The sequence below is a fragment of the Orbicella franksi genome, chromosome 7 (genome assembly GCF_964199315.1).
Source record: "Orbicella franksi chromosome 7, jaOrbFran1.1, whole genome shotgun sequence".
Taxonomy (NCBI): Eukaryota; Metazoa; Cnidaria; class Anthozoa; order Scleractinia; family Merulinidae; genus Orbicella; species Orbicella franksi.
The window spans coordinates 23,647,242-23,668,144 of NC_138151.1; the positions used below are offsets into that span (position 1 = coordinate 23,647,242).

Sequence of the window (20,903 nt, forward strand, 5' to 3'; positions counted from 1 at the left end):
AGAATGGTGTAGTACTTGAGAAAATATGTCTGAGAAAAGAGAAAAAATCTCTGTTAGTGATTCATCTGCAATGTGTTGCCTTAGCTGTACTTCTTGATTTGTCAACAGACTCAGATTACCATCAACATTGACGTAAAGGTGATCACAAGCCACAGAGAAACATATAGAATAATTAAATGATCCCGAAGTGAAATGAGACGGAAAGGCTTCCCTACGTCGACAAAAGAGAGGATCTAAATTCAGTGTGAATGTGTGGAAATCTTATACTTGAACAGGTCGCTAATACAAAACAGGTGCCCGCAATTTAGAGCCTTTAGATGAAGGTGATGCTGTCAGAGTCAAGCCATGCATAGTTTTTTCTTATAACGGTTTTTAATTAGAAAAAATATTCCTTAGCTGTTATTGCAGCTTATTCTCTGAGTTAAATAGTTACTCAATGTATTTTAGGCTTTATTACACCCATTTGAAAATCATTGGTTATTATTGCAATCTGATTGGCTCGCAACAATGCAATTTATTCCCAAATCGCACTATTTTGTGCCCTAAATCTCATCCTTTTTTAAGCCCATCAAAATTCAAAACGGGTTTTCCTGAAGTAAACATTAAATAAATATTAACACTGGCAAAAAATGGCGTGATTTCAAAATGGGCGTAATAAAGTGGTCATTGAACTTCATGTCGTGCGATTTTTGTCTGAAATAATACTGGTGATTTTAAATCACGCGTGTGATTTCAGACCAAATTGCACTACACTCAGTTCAATTTCCATTATAAATTCACACGAATCCATATAAAGACTATATAAATATGATACTATTTCGTGTATAAATAAAGATTGATTGATTTAATTGGATTAAAGAATGAAGATGCAAGTGAACTGTGCGATACCGATGTAACCGGCGCTCTACCAACTGAGCTAACAAGCTAACACGCCTGGGAGCTGGCCTTTTGTAATTTGCAGTGTCAACGTTTTCGAGAAAATCATACTAATCATTTGGCTAAAAAGTGTCAAATAAACCAGTTAACACTATCTTACAGTTTCTTAGTAGTTGTTGGTACACATTTTACGATGCTCGTCAGAGAAGTTACATTTTTGCAGGACCAGGTTTTCCAGAAACCAGCCGACCGTAAATAGGAACACGGCAGTCTGCAGACTAAATCATACCAAATACCGTTTCTTTCATTAATGTCACATATATGTTTTTATTTGGTTATTGTTTGCACAATAATCTGTTCAAATCAACAGAGGAAATCGTGTACATGGCTTTGTGCGATATCATAGGAAATACAGCCAATTAGAATGCAGAAAACCGTTGTATAAATACTAGTTATGTAGTGCTTTTGATTGGTATCCCATGGAATGTCCAACGAGTCGCTTTTATTTTCTTCGTATACACACGAACCTTTAGGCGAGTGTGTATGCCTAGAAAATACTAGTGACAAGTAGGATATTCCATGGTCACGAGAAAGCTTTCAATTGCATGTATTTTCTATGGTTTTTCTATGGTTTTTCATAGGAAAAAAAAAAAAAAAAACATAGACCTGCACAATCAATGCGATGCATGGGAAGGTTCAGTGGAATACCGGCAAATATACAACGGCTTTACTGCATTCTGATTGCCTGTATTATTTATGGCACGGTGTAAACGTCGGCCTTCCATTCAACCTTCCTACCCCTGATCGAGCATAACTAGTATTGACCTCTGTATTGGTATATGTAATTCTTTATAGCACGGAGCAAAATAGATATGTAATGCTTCACTGTGCAATAACACTTGTATCTTGGTTTTCGTCCTATGCATTTTCGCAAAAAGTCACTCCAAAGTATATCGAAGGCATGTGGAGGGAGGATGGCCGAGTGGTTTAGGGCGCTGGATTTCAATGCAGTGACCCGGGTTCAAATCCCGCTCTGGCCACTAGCTAGTGTTGTTCTGGGTAAGTGCCTGGTTCAACCCCTCGGTCATCCTCGTACATAGCCAGCCAACTGGTCTGCCTCTTGAACTCTGTTGTTTTCGTTCGTATTGTTTGTTTCATTGGCCCTGAAAAGCTTCTCTAGGGGAGTGGTCAATTAAGTATTAATATAATAATATAATTTCATATGATATAACAGATATAATATAATGTAATGTAATATAATATGTATTAGGCTTGGGAAGGTTGAAAGCTTGTAAGTCCCATGAACATGTACATATAGCCAGTTAGTAACGTTTGTTATGCAACTGGAATAAATACACAATGCCCTGGGCTTGCATTTTTAGAGACGTGTGGGTCGTTTGGTGCCTCAAATAGCTCCCTCTACGGTCTGGTGGGGACGGATCATTAGAACGGTGATGGGGGGAAGGGGTGTTTTGGAAAAACCAAATTTGAAAAAAAAAAGGTAAAGTTAAGGTAAAAAGGTAAAATCTTTATTTAGACACGGTATTACCTTCAGGACTTAACACTATTAAATTAAATTAATCTAACCACCTAACTAATAAGTCGCCAATAACTGAAAAGAGGGAAAGCGTTATTAAGAGCAACATGGAAAAAAAGGACAAGATTCGTGCATAGAAGAAGACAAAAAAATACCATGCACCTGCAAAAAGAATACTACTCAAGCAATAGCGAAAACAAAATTATACAAGGTGACAATCCCAAGCGCCCCCCTCAACACCCCCCCCCCCAACCCCCTAACTCGCTAACTTTCCACTTACCGTGTTCAACAGTAGTGAGTTGTACAACAAATCCTCTTTTCTCGGTGACGCCGTTTGTGTGAAATGTTATGTGTAGGTTCTCGCTGTTCACACTCACCAGAACAAACGTTCCAGTTTGGTAGCCACAGTAATTAACACCCGCGATCTGCAAATAATCTAAACTGAAAAATAAAAGATAGTAAGTAAGTAAGTAATCTTTATTTATCCTCGGTAAAAATTCATCAGGCTAAAGACATAAAATTAGACTAAAAATTCAAAAGTACAAACCACGAAAGATAAAACGCACTGGGGATATAAGCCCCTTTGAGCGCTCATGTTTGTATTACTTCAAATAAACTTGACATGCCATTATCAAACTTGGCAAGTGAATAGAGGACAAAAGTCCAACGTTTTTGACCAAAAAATTGACAGCAAAAGTCAGATGATGACGTCATAATCGATGACGTCACACCATACTCTTAATTTAAAGTTTGGAAATCCCAACGTTGTTTTGACGCTTTCAAAAGAGGGCAACGAGAGAAGTTGAAATCTGAAATCCCTTTTTAATATCTCAAATATTAAAGGAGATATGACAATTTGAACTTCAAGGAATGCTCATTCAGTAAAGCAGTGATCCCCCCTGAAATAAAACTTTCGAAATGAAAGCTCTTTTTCGTGTTTGCAACTCTACTTATATTGCAGGCTGATGGCTTCTGATGAGCAGAACGTGTACAGCTAGAAAAAAATCCAAATAAAAGCTATTCATACGTTTATAAGCAACAAAAAAAACTACTGTGTGACGTCACAAAAAGTGATTTCATCGATTATTTAAGAGATTAAATTATCGTTCTAAAGGCGAAAACAAAAAAAAACGATATCATTTTTAGGTACACCAAGATCTTCATTTTTTCGAATTTGTAGCATTTTTCAATGAAAACTGAAGAAAGTAAGCCAAGGGGGTTAAATTGCGAAAAAAGTATAGTTCCGGGGGGACACTGAAATTTCTTTAAATTGTTTTGACTCAAATAATATTGGTCATATTAAGAAATGGTTTTCAGTACATTGTTCTCCTAGTCGCGCTCTATCATTTGATGTAGTTTATAGTATGAAATTACGAACTTCATATATCACGTCTTGTTGACGTCATTAATTATGACGTCATAATTTGACATTTTGTCAGTTTTTTTCCAACTAAAATAATTAAGACAGTAATCCAGGGATAAAAGCAAAGTTTGGCAAAAAACGAAGCAAAATTGGTGTACTTGCACCTGTTTAGCGCTTGGAGGGAGTTAAATCCCCAGTGTGAAAATTATAAATATAATTGCTTACAATATAACCTATCTTAAATACTATTACGCCAATATTAAAACCTGGTTTCCATGAATGCCGTGTCTCTAACGATTGCTAAGGTAATTATTTAAAGCGGTTCGAAATTCAATCAGAGTTTCTCTGCTTTCCTGACATTAAGGGGCAGACATGGGCAGACTGTTCCAGAGAACTGCAACGCTGTAATAAAAAACTATTACGAAAATATTTTGTGCGTGGTAAAGGAACGACAAGTGTATTGGCAGAATCACGGCGTGAGTATGGCGTGATATCATTACGGTCAACAAATTTGGAAAGTAAAATACTCACGGGCACGGCCATGAATGGATTCAGACCAACAAAGCTTTTGTAAATTATCACTCTTTGTTCATTTCATTTGTTATATTCCATAACAAATTAACAAGGAGTGCATTTGTTTTGTAACTCTCTACGCGCTCTTTAGTATCCTTAATAAACTAGAAGATACTAAAGAGACCTTTCAGCTAAACGTTGACAAGTGTTAATGAATACTTCAAGAAATGGCACTGAGAAATTTGGCGGTATAAGCGAAATAAGCGTAGCCTTACATCTGGGGAGTTTTTTCTGTGACGAAGTTTTCTTATTACTACAGTAAAGAATAGTAATTTTTTTCTGATTCCGATGCATTGCATTATCTCACTGCGTGAAAAATCCCTGCAAGGGCACATTCTGTATTATAGAGCTGGTTAGGAAGGATTTGTACCGCTACATTATTTATACTTACAAGGAGAGTGGATAACTTATAAAATAATTATAGTTATTCTATATGCTAAACAAGTCCGGTCCATGCTTACAAAAGGATATAGAGTTGCAATTAGTATTGGGGGACGGGTTGGAATCAGGGTTCGTTACACCTATTTTCCTTAAAAGTGGAAGTTCTGGTTAATCAAGTCACATAGATAATGAATAATGAATAACATGTTCTGCTTACCTGCAAGTGGAGTGGCTCTGAACATAAAAATCTTTAAAGTATATTTTTAAAGCCACGCCTTGGGGAGAAGGAACTTTGTATTCACAGTTCAAGTTGTTCGGGTATTTGTTGGGGTACCTGTGGCTTGTCAGTGTGTTGTTTACCATCGCATCACATCCTGCCAAACAAAATGTCGTAGTTTCCGTTTGTTCTAGCGGCTGTCAACACTAAGTACAATGTATTCCGGATGAAATGTACTTTTCATTGCAATGTTTCATACAAATATTTCTTACTTATGACAGCATAAAGCAGTAAATAATTGAATATGAATTGGTCATAATGCCTTCTGATTATATGTTCCCTATTAACTACTTTTATGGCTTTTAAAAAGGCAACTGAAACAAAGCTTAATATATTAGAATCACAACTAGAAAACACAAATTCTTAATTCAACCCAACTGTTGAAGTTAGTTCAAAATAGTGAAATAGGGAACGAAAAAAAATCAAATGGAAAAAATTCCCCTGAAATGGGGTTGTCTACGGCGAGACTTGAGTTCATTTTGATGAACATCTGGCAGGGTCTTTACGGCGTCATTCTGATCAGGGCCTTCGCAACTGACCGCGTAATTTTATCTTTTCTTGTTAGTACGAGTTGCTTAGCCTTCGCTGCGTCTGTTTTCTACTGATCCCAAAAATAACGTATTCACTCATTAAAGGTACGGGTTGTCACGAATTCTTGGATGTGACTGTTTTTCTCTAGTCCTGTCAAAGACAAATCGTACCTTTAAACATGACTGGAATAACCCTTTCGTCAGTCCCATATCTGCTGGTTGCCACACAGGTGTAGTTCCCTTCTTCCATTATCATTGCATGTAAACTGTTTGTCCTATTCCCAAATAGGTACGAGGTGCTGTCTGTAATAGATACGTATACGGGCAGAGTTCCAATGGCTGAGCACTGAAGGTATTACCCTTGGTATAGGCGTACCACCGGAGCTGGATTTGGCAGCAAAATCCTTGGTGGAGCTAAAAGATAAGAGAAAACTAACGCCATTGTGACCCACTGGAAAATCACCATAACCAGTTAAGTGATTTCCGAAGAAGAGTGAAGACGTTACGCACTCAAAATAGCGGATGCAGAGGACACACTTTATTAAAGTGGGCAGGCGTTAGTCATGACCGATGACCTACAGTGTAGATATACAACATATGCAACAGCTAGATTAATAGAAGAAGTTGATTTGGTGCTTTTGGGAGTAGTTCATTTCTTTATTGAGAGGATGCCATATAATCCCTTATTCCTATGATTTTTTTTTTTCCTCTCTCACCCTCACTTTGGTCTGCTCACCCATGACAGCATACTATCAAGCAAAATGTTCAACATAAACATAAAACAACATAAAACCTTTATTTAAGCACGATAGGATTTAAACCTTACAAGCCTTTACTACGTCACAATGAAATATATACATGTAAAATATTTGATCAGTAAAAACTAACTGCTGTGCCGTCAAAAATAAAGTCTTTGAAAAAATCCCTGGCAATTAGCCGTTTCTTTCATTCCTTGAAGCTTACATTAGTTGTTTTATCATTGTAGTTCACCATGTTCCATAATATAGACCCTCGATAGGTTAATGAGTCTGTCATAAATCTGCTATTGTATCTACGGATGGCCCTCGTGCCCTCGTGCGTTTACTTAGAATATTTCCACATAAACTGTCAGGTAATATATTGTTACGTTCTACATCAATTTAGATATTTCTAATTTTTAACTTAAGTTGTCTTTTTGGGTGCAAAATAATTAAATTTCGAAGACATGTATTTCATTCACTTAAAAGTACTTCGTGAATATAATTAATTTTCACCAAGTGCGAAACCTTCAAATGGATTGAGCTTCTGGTGGTTGAATCCCAGAAGGATGGTCTACAGATTCCTGTAAAAATTTCTTCGGGCAAATGATTGTGAGCGACGCGAGAGCTTTTCAAAGTACGTCAAAAATGCAAATATTTGATCATCCGTCGTCAAATTTCAATTTACGGGTTAGACGTATATTTTAGCATGCGCCGAATGACTTGACCTATATTAAGTTGAAATAGACACAGAGCTGATAATTTCGAGATGTTTTAACCTTATTTGCTGTAAAAGGCAGGTCCAAAAGCCGATTTGACGTGTTTTTCTCACCATTCTTCGCACATAAAGCAGAAGTTTGCTTTTGTTTACATAACGTCCGATGCACATCGCCAACTGTCATGGTCGAATACCATGAATCTGTGACCCTCTTTCGACACATATGATCACCACTGCATCTAAGTCAAAAACGGCTGAGTCATTTGTAGATAGTCGCTTGCTTTGCACTACACCAAAATATTACGTTTGATGATCATGGTTTGATCTATTGCTGCTTGAATCCTTGCTTGCAGCGGTTCCTTGTTTCTTTGTCACGCAATGCTGTCATCCCATTTTAGGGGGCAGGGGTACGACAGTTTCTATCCTAATACGTAAGGCTCCGTAAGGCTTGGAACCACTGGGAGTACACAATCTTGTTGAGTAGGAAGAGATTAACTTTAGAAATGAAAAGAATGAATAGTTTACCACTGCCCCTGTTGTCATCTTTTACATGCCCTGCGTAATACTGTAACGTTAAAACTCGTACCTAGGTCTTTTCGTGCTGTGCAATTATTTTTGGTTTAACTTTACATACAATACAGTGGGTTACCCTCCGGGAAATGGGTGGTGACCGCTCAATAGGGGTTGGCCGCTTAATAGAGGTTGGTGTACCTTGAATATTTTTCACTATCGGTTATAAATTTCTTGGTGAACATGGTGTCAATTCAAGACACCCATGATACACGTGTGTTTGAATTATCACTCGTCACGTTCAATTTGAGACTCTTATCTGCCATTGCCCTTTCCAAAACAAAGTTTTTAAATTTTGGGTGGCCGCTTAATAGGGGTAAAGACAATAAAGAAACCCTTATCGGAACGACCAAATGGTGGCCGCGGACGCTTAATAGAGATAACTGGTCAATAGGGGTTTTATTTACAGCATTTTACGGACAATAATTTTGGACTGTATTGACAACAGTCCTCTATTTTCTGTTACCAACCTTCCAATGCCCCGCCACTAAGCAAACAAAATACGCCAAATAAAATGGCATGGCCAGGGTTGTTTACTCACGTAATTACTAATTAAATTTAGTCTGTTTTTCTCACGAATTAGACACGTTGTGATTTCCTATTTTTATTTCAGCTAGGTCTTGCTTCATTGATCTATAATTTGTTTATGGCGATTTTTTTTTTTTTTTTTTTTTTTGAATTCTAGTGAGTACAGGCACTAGCTTTATCAGCTGTTGTCTGAAGCATCAGAACGTACAACAAACGTGATTTGGACCGAGGCCACGTTCACTATAGAATACCGTGACAATTATATAAATATACACACATTATTATATATATGAACAGATAAACAATTAATAAATTGTTTCACTTATCCTGAGAATGCTCTTTAGAAAATAGATCAAAATGTGCAGCATATGCCGTGACAGCATTGCGTGACGAACAAATAACGGCTGTAAGATTGTGCTGCGCCGACGCGCTTATCAGCAATGGTCAGCATCAAACGTAATATTTTGGCGCAGTGCAAAGCAAGCAACTACAGTGAAACCCCGCTCTACGGACACCCGCTTAATACGGACACCTACTTCTAACGGACAGTTGTTTTTGTCCCGACAACTAAAAAGCTCATATATTTTCTCTTAAATTAGCCCGCTTAATACGGATACCCGGATAATGCGGACACTTTATCGTGTCCCTTTGGTGTCCGCATTAACGGGGTTCCACTGTATCTACAAATGACTCAGCCGTTTTTGACTTAGATGCAGTGATGTTCATATGCGCCGAAAGATGGTCACAGATTCATGGTATTCTACCAATAATAGGTTGACAGTAGGCGATGTACATCGGACGTTAGCGTTGTCTAAACGAAAGCAAATTTCTGCTTTTTGTGCGACGAATGGTGCGAGATCGGCTAGAAATACGTCAAATTGGCTTTTGGACCTGCTTTTTACAGCAAATAAGGTTAGAACATTTCGAAATTATCAGCTCTGTGTCTATTTCAACTTAATATAGGTCGTCATTTGACGTATGCTAAAATATACGGCTTACCCGTAAATTGAAATTTGACGAAGGATGGTCAAATATTTGCATTTTTGACGTACTTTGAAAAGCTCTCGCGTCGCTCACAATAATTTGCCCCCCTAAAATTTTTACAGGAATCTGTAGACCATCGTTCTGCGATTCAACCACCAGAAGCTGAATCCATTTGACGGTTTCGCACATGGTGAAAATAAATTATATTCACGAAGTACTTCTAAGTGAATGAAATACATGTCTTCGAAATTTAATTATTTTGCACCCAAAAACACAACGCAACATTCCCTAAAATCAACCCAGTACACATTTAAACATTACACAAAAATATTTGAGTGTTTTAAAGACGGAAGAATGATGTGGTTTTGCATGCGAGGCTCTCAAACTTGTTTAATAAAATGGTGCGTCAAATGACGATTTTAACGAAATTTGGTAATTTGCATATTTCTTTGAAATAAAAGGATATTTTGCCAAAAAAACTATCCAGTAGTTTTTGTCATGTCCTAGCCTATCTACCATAAGAATATGAGCGAAATCGAATTTGGACCCTCGCCGCGAAATTAAGAATTTGTCTGATTTCTACAGGCAGGCACTCTTAATTTGATTGTTAACCAATTCACGGTCTCCATTACTTCACTGGATGCCATGTATTTAGATAAATTAAAGAGCGCTTGAGTCTGAGTGAAAGAAGACACTTGCGAATGCATCAACATCGACCAGTTTACAAACTGCAAATGCAAAAAAAAGGAAGTTGTCGTATTTCTTATTGGACTTACTCGGTTGAACTACGGTGAAAATGATCACAAATCCTTTTGCTGGTGCAGCATAGTCAGAATAAAATGTCAGCACTGCATAGTCCCCTCCTAAAACAACTTGCTTCCCAGTTTGATTGCCGCAGTATTTAGTAGCTATTGCATTGCTATTATCAGCAATCTCCACGTAGTCATATCTGCAAGGAAAGATCAGTGATTTGTGGTGTCATTCGTCTTGCTCGACATTAACATTATTCCGGCCGTTCTTTGTTTGTATTGTTTTCTTTTTCATGACCACATAATATGCCGCCAAAGGGATCAAAACTAAGAAAATGAAAGTTTTTGGGAGTTGTTCTTCCCGAGTTGGGCATCATAACCTTGAATCCACCATGCAAAATTTGTTCATTATTTTTTCGTGTCTCTTTGCGGTCATTTTATTGTTTGTATACATTTTTAGCAAGACAATTAAATATTATCTCTACTTTTCCCTAGGATAGCAACTTACCCACAGTGGTAATAAAATTCTACGTCAAAATATTGAAAGACAAATTTCAACGCCATCTTGTGTGGAATGGGTACTTTGTGAACGCAGTGTAGATTGTTGGGATAGTCGTTTGGGTACCCAGGACTTATCAATGCATTGTTAACTACCCGGAAACAAGCTGTCAAAACAAACAGAAAAACTATTTGAAAAAAAAAATCATATATGACTTATTTCATATACGTCATCCCCAATATTTTAAACGCGACGACATTTCACAAAATTCTAGTTAATACAATTGCCACTGTTTTCAGATCTAAGATAATTTTCATTGTTGTTCGTTTAATTGTCATTTTTACAGGCCATTGCCCTTTCAAGACATTCTCGGTATACTCTATCCATTGCCTTTTTTTTTCTCTTTCACATTTTAATACTCACTTAATTTTATTAATTGTTAATGGCACCATTGAAACAGTTAATGCGAAGATCAAGTTAGTTTTGTAGACCTCAAGTCTTGTTTTGCCGACAATTTTTTTTTCATAGCATTCTACATTATATATTTCTCTATCCGCTTCTCTTGATGAAGAGTACGTAACTGAATGGGTGTTTTCTAAGCTGACAATTTAAGGTCAACCTACGTTACCTTGATATTTGCTGCCAAAGCCGTATAATGTGTTTAGGTTTGCACATAACCGTTAAAAAGAAACAAAACAGAACGAAAACAAGAGACTTACGAAGAAAAGAAACGAGAATGGCTTTTGTGTCACTTCCGTATTTGTTAGTAGCCACACAGCTGTAGTTCCCTTCATCCATTAGAACAACTTCGGCAGTTTTAGTTTTATTTACCAATACTGAAGAGTTCAATACAATGGCTACGTATATGGGAAACGTTCCATTTGCTGTTACCGAACATGACAGTTTACGTCCCTGATACACAAGCATGGAATCAGCTGGATTTGACAGCAGTGCCTTGGGTAAGGCTAGGAGGTAAGATAATACTTGTCAATCGTGTACAAACGAAGATAGAAAATTTTCGTTGATGTTAATATGCAATGGGGAGGAGAAGAGAAAAGGAAAGCTTGTTTTAATTACTTTCTGCTCTGTTGGTAGACCTGGAACTGTAGGCATCTTAACTCTATACGTTATCTCGATGAAATAAAATGGAGTGTTTTTTTCAATTTAGTTTCAAGAGAAATTCGCGTTTGCTTTGGTTTTGCTTCACTTCGCTCTGATTGGTTGAGAAAATTCGAGCCACTTTAATTTCTTAGCGAATGAGAAGCAAAACCAAAACCAATCGCTAGTTGCGCGAGCACATTCTCCTGCGCTTCGCGCTGGTTACATTTAGTTACTTCAAATTCGGATTTGTTCACTGAGCTGTATGCTGTCTGTCTGTGATTGGTCAGAGTAATTTTGGTTTTACTATACTCAATTAAAAGCCACTATATTCTCAAACTCTGTTATCTTGTTTGTGATTGCACTTACTAGGTTTAGCAGCCTTGAAAGAAATCTCAAATCCTTTTTCCCCCATAGAGGAGTCTGAGACAAATCTTAAGACAGCGTAGTTTCCACCTACAAGAACTTCCTTCCCAGTTTCATCACCGCAGAATGTATCTACTGTAGCATTGTTTTCATCAGCAATCTCTAAAAAGTCCAAGCTGTAAGGAAAATTGTGTACAGTTTGTGGTAATTTAATTCAAACATACATCTGTTGTCTCTTTGGTAACGTAAGACTTCATTATCATTTATGCTTTCCTTGAATTCAAACCGGGTAAAATCGTCATAGGTACCCCTTCTGGCAACCGAGTTTGTGGACAAAGGATGACGTCGATACATTAAAATCACCTTCGACTAATCTTCGAAACAATCTCGAAGGAAAACGTAAGGTGGCTCTGAATCCACTCCAAAGGCGTTTTTACAACTTTGCAAACTGTTGGATCCCATCACGCTAATTATTTTTCAATTTGAATACAAAGTTAGGGTCGACGCAATTATTTTTCCTAAGTTAAACAAAAGCAAAGGGATGAAAATCAGTTACTCAACTTTTTTTTAGCTAGCTCGTTTTTTTTTTTGTTTACCAGAAAGTCCCAAACATTCACACTTGCAAGTATGGAGGGCTTCTTGTAGATTCCAGTTCTGAAATTCCGTCGTTGCTGTATTTTGCTTTATGAACATTGTAAAACCTAACCTAAAGACAAATATCCAAAGACTGCATTTCATTTCGAGTCTTATTTCCACTGCACGACTTTACAAGATGCAACGTTACTTACCTGCATGAGGACGAATACTCCAGATGAAAATATTCAAAGACAACCTTTAGAGCCATGTTGGGTGGAATGGACACCCCGTAAACACAGGTCATATCGTTCGGGTAATTACTCGGGTACCCGGGGCTTTTCAGTGTATTGTTTACCACAGAACCACAGCCTGCAGGAGCAAATCAGTTAAAACGTTTTATATAATAAGCTGCATTATGCATGGATTTTGATTGGTTCTTACTTGCGTTCTACTAGAGGACCGACGCACAGATGACGGCATCATTAAATAACTTTTTCCTCCGTTGCTGTTGTTGTTGTTGTTGTTTTTTGTTTTAAATGGCGGAAAGTTTTGAAAACTTAAAGGACATTTTACCAGAGTGGTCGAACGAAGACGTAGAAAAAAAGTCTTTCCGAGGCTGTGGATTAACTCTAAAAGGAAGAAGAAGAATTAAAAAAGGAAGACACGTTTCTTTGTAGAAATGATTAAAACAAAAGACTCGAGGAGTCTCAGTTGAGCGCCACAAAGCAAAACTCAAGATGTTTCTTTATTATATAAAACAAATAGATTCCATGTTGCCGTGCGTCTGTTCAGTAATAGATTACAGAACTGACAAAATGTGTTAAGAGTGCATCCCCGATAGGACCAGGCAGAAGCGGCACAAGCCATCTCACCGATTTCGATAAAACGTGGCCAGTTTGAAGGGGTTCACCCAAACCTACTTCAGTCTAAGGTTAAGGAAATTTGGTCAAAACCGGGGGGGGGGGAGTTGACCACCCCCTTGTTTTTCTTTTTTTTTTACAAAGATGACCAAAAATCACCTAAAAATGGTCAAAAGTATAAAGCTCTACCGCTATAAGAGTTCAATTTTGTCCTACCCAACGACAATCTATTGTCTACCTTTCGTTTTTCTGCCACTAGTTCCTATCACACAAGTCGTTTCAGCCAAGACCCCCTTCGCACCCAATAGTGAAAACTGTAAAAATACCCAAAGATTAGGCCGAAGTATCTCCAATGTCGGAGCACGCTTAAAAATACAGAGCATGCCGTCTAAAAGTTGGGACTTCATACTAACATTATCTGCAAAAAAATCTTTGAGCTCTCACTGAATTATTCCACAGGAGGGCTCCAAACACCTCGTCCACCACAGAGGACCGGCGGAATTTTTTTCATTATAGCACGCAAACTCGGTGATTATAACACAGCAACAGACTGAAAATGCCACAAAATGGTTACATACCAGACACTTTAATGAAATTGCAATTGACCCATTTCTATCTAATAGCTTAAAAAAAAAAAAAGAAAACTTCGTCCACCACAGGGTGCCCACGTCAATTTTTTGTTTTTCATTTATAACGCTCTAATTCGGTAATAATGACATAGCAACAGACAGAAAATGCCAAAAAATAGTTACACACCGTAAAATTTAATGAAATAGAATCATTTTGAAGGCTTTTGTTTATCGTAAGCCATGAGAATAACAATCGGCGACTTAATGATGGCTTCTATTATTGTATGAGTGAACTGCGTGACAGGACTTTTCTTCGCTAACTCAATTACGCGACTCACAGAACACTATCAAAATGCTTACATTGTCTATATTTGAACGTTAGAATGATTGTATAATGAAGTTTGCTTTGGTTCGCCTAATAAAGGAATAAAACATTCGCTTGAAACTTGCACGCCTGACATCGCATCTTGGTACAGAAAACGTTATCAAAAAGACTTTGCTCTATTGAAGTAGAGACGTCAGCAGAATGGCAGCCCACCCCTCAAATACAGCGCCGCCTTTACTACCTTAATAATTTTCTCAGAATGGCTACTGAAGGCAGGGTCAGCCCGGTGAGGTCACACTGCCAATCTGGCATTCTTACCATGTCATCCAGGACCCAGCGCTATTACTAGAAAAAAGCGGAACAGGCTATTGAAGGCGCTGCGAGCAAGTCACGTATCGGTACAGTCGTTTACAAGCGGCTGAGGGTATAGTCGAAGACACGCTGGTTGCCAGACTGGTAATTTTGTATGAGGAGGCCGCCTATTGGTACACGAGACAGCAGATCCTGTTGCTTTTTGTGACCGACTACTCGAAGACCGAGCTACTGGCTTTGATTTCGGGTCTTTCAAAATGGAGAATCTACGAGGCAAGGAAGCGCGCGTTCCAAACTAAGCCCGGGCAACCCAATGACCAACCAAGGATCACCAGGTGCCGTTTTGATACTGTCAAAGTTGACCACTTCTTGACTTCTTTTCCAGTCCATAATTTCTTCAAGATGTGGCGTATGGCACCAGAACGTTTAAACAGGAGAGTGGCCAGAGCTTAGAAATCCCGAACATGGTGTGCACAGTTATATCCTCCCACCTAATGCGCATGTACTTGAACTTGTGTGTAGAGTCCAATTTTAAGCCTCTCGGACGCTCCACGCTCTTCAATATAATCAAGGTGTGGGTTATAAAACGTTCGTAAACAACAAATTTTGATCAGAGTTAATTGTAGTAGTGGTGTAACAGTAGAGGTTTGCGTTGAGAAATAACAATAGTTTGAAACCAAAGCATTTTTGTTTCTGTTGAGGTTTGGGGTTTCACCAAAGAAATCGTTAGGCGGTCTTGATAACGCTCAGACAGATGGGATGCAGGTGCTCGCCACTCTTGAAGACATCACTCGTCAACTCAAACAAGCCGGTGAGATACAAACACCTTCCATTATTGCTGTAGGTGCACAAGTTGTCACAATTTTGAATAAGCTAACAGAGTATCAATGTTTATTATTGTCTATTTTTCTATGACAGGACTGAATAGCTGGTCGGCAGTATCTGAAAACGGATTTCAAGATCCACACAGCCAGCGAATCCCCGTGTGCAGATCACTGCAGAGTGTTCTCCCTCTGTAGGACAGAAACAGTCTACAAGGGTCAGTGCCAACATCAGCATGCCATCACCTGTGACCGGTGCGAGGAGCTAAAGAATGCCGTCTCAGATCTGCGACTAGCAGTGGATTCAAGTGAAGTACTCCTTAGGTAAGAACATCTTTCCGATAGAAAAGCAGAGTTTAGCATTATTCAACATTATTCATGCTAAAAAATGCTTTACTATTATGATTTTCAGCCACGTACATTTATCCACGTATTTGATGAATGCAATCAAAACTGGTTCAGCGTTGACTCCATCATCAAAGATTCATTAACCACCAAGAAGCGACAGGAATCTAGACTGAATAAAGCCTTTCTGAGATCTGACAACGCAGGCTGTTATAACTGCGCTTTTCTTCTTCTCAGTCTTCCAAGCCTTGGACAGTGCGTTGGTGTCCGCATAGCTCGTTATGACTTCAGTGAGGCCTCAGCTGGGAAAGACATATGTGAACGCCGAGACGCCGCCGTGAAGAGCCACATTAAGGTGGGTAAGGTAAAGTCTACATACGAGCCAGGTGGCCCACCAGGCCGGAGCTTATCCAGGTTCCTGTAGCATGAAGCGACTAGGAGTATTTTTACTGCCACCTGGATGGGATGCTAGTCCATCTGAGAGTTACCCCCAGCATTAAGTTCGCCGGTTCCCATTTATAAACCTGGGTGGAGAGAGGCACTGTGAGAATATAAAGTGTCTTGCCCAAGAACACAACACAATGTCCCCGAACTGGGCGCGAACCCGGACAGCTCGATCCGGACACGAGCGCACTAACCACGAGGCCACCGCGCCTTCCACATTAGGCGCTACATTAATGAGGGCAATGACGTCAATACAACCAGTGACATGAAAGCTGCTATCAACTCGCATGGGTGCATCAAAGGCTGCTACTCAGTGGTATACAAGGTTGACGAAAGGTCCCAAAACATGACCAAGCACTCGCTGCGTGGCATACAGTCTTTGAACAACTTCGCGTTCACTGAAAGTGGAGATATCATCACTTGGCTGGCCTAAAATGTCAAACAACCCGGAAAAGTCTTTTCCTTGGCGTCGCTGGCGCGTCTCGGTACCCCTCAAGTCCCGACGAACTTACAAGTTCACCAGGTGTTCAGTAGTCCTGACATGCTGACTGGTGTCTTCCGTGAGAACAACATCCTGTAGCACTTCCAGAGTGTGGACTTTGGCTGCCCAAAGGAGGGCTGTATAAAGCTTTAAGAAAGTCACAGCAACTTTCAGTGACACCTTGATGCCGGGAAACACCTTCTGGCATTAGAGAAAGAAGAGTCTACGTACGATTTGATGAAGAAAAAGTGGGCAGAGAAGTGCAGGTCAATTTCTGGTAGCTAAATAGAAGCAGTTCATCTGCCCACATCTGCATCCGCCTCAGTTTCCCATAGCCAGTCGGAAGACGCACCGCCAACAGCTGACATGGGCTAAGCACTAAAAATGACCAATAAGTCTGTTCATTTCACCGCCAAAGTGCGCCAATTTTTGCGCAAAGTGTTCCTTTAACTGAGAGGAAACTGGAAATAAAGCAACGGCTGAGGATGTAGTAGCACGAATGAGGTCCATGCGAACCGCTGAGGGAACGAAGGTGTTCACAGAAGATGAATGGCTGACATCTACCCAACTTTCCAGATATTTCGGCAGATTGGCCGCATTAAACAGGAGTGGGGCTCTTCAAAGAACACAGGAGGCGAGGCCAGCACCGACAGAACCGGTACCCGAGGAAGGAGAAAGTGAGATGAGGAGAAAGACCCATACGTGGCTGAAGCTCTCATCATTAGAACACGGCTTCAAATCAATAGAAGCTAGAAACGTAACTTTTTATCAAAGTGTTTATCTGTTTGATCATATTTATTTTGACTTTTCTCTTTGATAGTTTAAATAAAGGACATTTCTTTAGGGCACAGGTCACAAAAACACGCAGTTGATTTTGTTTTCAGCATAGCGAGGTCTTTCCGCATCAAGATGCGATGTGGCGTGCAAGTTTCAAGCAAATATATTATTCCTTTATTAGACGAATAAAAGAAAATTTCATTATAAAATCATTCTAACATTCAAATACAGACAATGTTAGCATTTTGATAATGTTCTGTAACCCTCGTGTTTGACTTAACAAAGAGTAAGTCCTGTCACGTAGCTCACTTATATGTAAATAGAAGCCATCATTAAGCCGTCGATTGTTATTTTCATGGCTTACGACGAACGAAAGCCTTCGAAATGGTTCTATTTCATTAAATTTTATGATGTGTAACCATTTTGTGGCATTTTCTGTCTGTTGCTGTGTCATAATTACCGAATTTACGGGCTATAATGAAAAAAATTGACGCGGGTACCTGGTGGAGGACGAGGTGTTTGGAGCCCTCCTGTGGAATAATTCAGCAAGTGCCCAAAGATTTTTTTGCAGATAATGCTAGTATGAAGTTCCACCTTTTAGACGGTATGCACCGTATTTTGAAGCATGCTCCGCCATTGGAAATATTTTGGCCTAATCTTTGGGTATTTTAACAGTTTTCACTATTGGGTGCGAGGGGGTCTTGGCTGTGACGACTTGTGTGATAGGAACTAGTCGTAGAAAAACGAAACTTAGACAATAGATTGCTGTTAGATAGGACAACATTCAATGAAATTTGAAAAGATTTGGTTGAGTTCTTATAGCAGTAGATCCTTATACTTTTGAACATTTTTTAGGTGAGTTTTGGTCATTTTTGTTAAAAAAAAAACCAAACAAACAAAAAAACAAAAACAAAAAAACAAGGGGGTTGGTTATCTCCTGGTCCTATCGTGGATGTACTCTTAAAAGTCGATCGGCTATCTATTTGTGTGGCACCGTCTTTCCTTTGCACATTTCGATGCCATCTGTGATTCATTACTGAACGGACGCGCGACCACATGGACTGGTCTATTTTTTAATTGTTAAGTTTTAAGTCAAATTCATCACACAGTAAAAGGAAACTTGTCTTGAGAGTGAACACTGCTGTCGAGGATGTTGAAGAAGATCTCAGTTGCAAGTCAAGAACATTTAAATCGAAATGGTGACCACTGAGGAATTAGTAAAACAGTTGAAGCAAATTTAAAGTTGCTCACCTTGTGTAGCGAGAGCCTCGTTTTGCGCTTTCCAAACCACAAAAAAGAGGGAGAGAAGCATCTTGAGAGAGCAGATGTATTTCGTGTCTTGGAGCATCGCAAGTATAATGCACTTTAACAAACAAAACAGAACAACTGTGGATTAAAAGGCAGTAAAATGTTCTGAAGTTTTAAAGTCTGACCTAACTAGTTTGAATAGCTAGGATAATAAGGAAGAATATACATTCGTGAAAAACATACAGTTCTTTGAAAAGCTGGAGTAAAAGCACTTTGAATTCATGCTACGTACATGCAACTTTTAAAACCAAAATGGGAAAACCACAAAAATCCTTAATCATTTGATTTCACAAACAGCGACATTCGTGCGCCCTCTTGTAAAGTGGAACGTAGCTGCTTTTGACTCAAGGCAGTTTACAATGATCTTCCTTAAACTAACAAACAGTGTTTCTTCTGTCAAGGTTTCTACATTCTGATGAGTCCATTGAATGTCTTTATATATAGTCAAACAATCACATCACCATATGGTCGAACTGTAGCCGAGAAAATTCTTTTGTTCGACAAATATCTGCGGATTTCTTGCGTCTCTTACTCAATAGAAATTTATTACGACGATGTTAGCTGGCGTGTAAATCACGAGAAAAATAATTTTGGGATCTCATTTCGTTGGCGGAATTGGCACATGAAAGTGCGAAGCCTGCTGTTCAAACCCAAGAATTAACAGATGGACGAGAACACGCGCAAACGAAATTGAAAAAAAAGATGGTAAAACCTAGTGAGAGTGATCCACGTTCCAAGGAAAAATATTGCATTTATAAGAAGCATAGATTAGACTTTGAAACCAGAAAAGAATTATTTGTAAAGAAATAAATCAGAGAGATATAAAAAGGCCAAGGAGGGCAAAGACAAAAACTGAGCAGAACGGTTTACTGGATGACCATCTGGTCATTATTTACTGAAAATTGTTCACAGCGTTAGCTCATTTTTACTGAACAGAAATGAAAACAATGATAGTTTCACTGTTGCAAAAGCATTATTTGTTTTGGCGGTTTTCAAACGATGTATTTCTCCGGCTTTATTAAAAGGTTCCCAGTCGGACATTTTAATCAAAACAGCAATATTACAAATTACGCCACCGCAAAGCTCTATCTTAAATATATTGTTTTTTGTTAAAAGAAAAAGTAAACAGTCCCAAACAAAGCTGAACCAGCAGAATAAAATGATCTTGATGCCATCTTGATTTAGATCTGCCTATGGAGCGAAAAACACAAGCCAACGAATTGCATAGGGTGAGGATTAGCTTTAAAGGGCTAGTCTTTATTTGAATGCATGCAACATTGCAACTTTCACAGAGAATTACGTTTTTATTATTTTTTCCAAGCAAGGAAAATTAATCCATCTTTCCCTCCATGCAAAGTGTTGAGACATTGACCTTGCAGCTGTAGTGTAGTGTTGCACACTTCCTACAACAAATCTGCTTTTCAATTTCTTACAATATTTATTGGAAATAAATTAATGCTGAAGGCCCTAAAGTTGCTTATTCAATACTTCATTCTTTATACCAGTTTAGTTATTGAAAATGATTTTTAAGTTACCGCTCGTCTCGTCCTTATTTGCAACGAATTTACCAAATGTTGTTTTCTTTTGCAATTTCCCCGCCAATGAATACTACCAAATGAATCAACCGAAAGGAAGGGGCATGTTATGATTTATATTAAGACGAAAAAAAAAAAAAAAAAACATCCAGCGCACGCCACAGCTGTCCTTAGTTAAAAAAAAAAAACGAGGACGGCAACGGCAACGAGAACGACACAAAACAATGTGTTAAATGAGCAAAAACAACCGCTCTGTACGTACGGTTTACATTTGCTACACTTCTTTCCCGTCCGCTGCAAAACATCAACTTCAAGAACGTGAGCGCCTGACGGCAAGTTTTTCCTTCGTTTTTTTTGCTTTAACACCGTTCATAGAAATTTAGACCTTACACAGCTCGCCAGCAGTTTTCATACGAAACAAATTGGAATAATCACGAAATAGTTACGAAAACGAGAAGTTGTAATTTGAAATGACGTTTTCAATTCGTAGCCGTCGTCGTCGCCTATTTCCCTTTCGTAAACGATCGTTGCCATTTCTAACGGTGGATGCCATCAGTGGTAACCGAGCCATACCATCTTTGGTAGCCCAGCCTGTAGTATTGCAGATGTAATTGTGCGCTCTGGATTGTGTTATAACAAGGCAGTATCTAACTTTTTCAAATCGTTTTAGAAAGGGCGGCGTTTAGGCCCAAGTTAATTAAATTGCGTTAATATTTCGGGATAGGCCAGTTAACTGTTGTATATACTTAAATTTTGGGTGCATG

The 20,903-nt window shown here is 38.8% G+C and overlaps 2 protein-coding genes across 4 annotated transcripts in view; one reads left to right on the forward strand and one right to left on the reverse strand.

The window, feature by feature from the left end:
• LOC145492241 (uncharacterized) overlaps positions 1 to 20,903 on the forward strand; it is a 629,788-nt gene that overhangs the window by 597,059 nt on the left and 11,826 nt on the right. The window lies entirely within an intron of this gene.
• On the reverse strand, positions 4,385 to 19,487 carry LOC145492385 (tolloid-like protein 2). Of its 3 annotated transcripts, XR_014049982.1 has the most exons (9): positions 18,837 to 19,487; positions 18,548 to 18,659; positions 12,575 to 12,731; positions 11,790 to 11,962; positions 11,042 to 11,287; positions 10,332 to 10,488; positions 9,851 to 10,023; positions 5,709 to 5,951; positions 4,385 to 5,104 (listed from the first exon to the last, which is right to left on the reverse strand). XR_014049982.1 is itself a non-coding variant. In XM_081471832.1 (8 exons), exons 2-8 carry the CDS (start codon positions 18,642 to 18,644, stop codon positions 5,893 to 5,895), a joined length of 1,062 nt encoding a protein of 353 aa, XP_081327958.1. In that variant the 5' UTR covers positions 18,645 to 18,659; positions 18,837 to 19,487; the 3' UTR covers positions 5,398 to 5,892. The 3 variants fall into 3 exon arrangements, 1 of the variants encoding a protein (XP_081327958.1); XR_014049983.1 differs by lacking the exon at positions 18,837 to 19,487 and having other exon boundaries at positions 18,548 to 18,801; XM_081471832.1 differs by lacking the exon at positions 4,385 to 5,104 and having other exon boundaries at positions 5,398 to 5,951.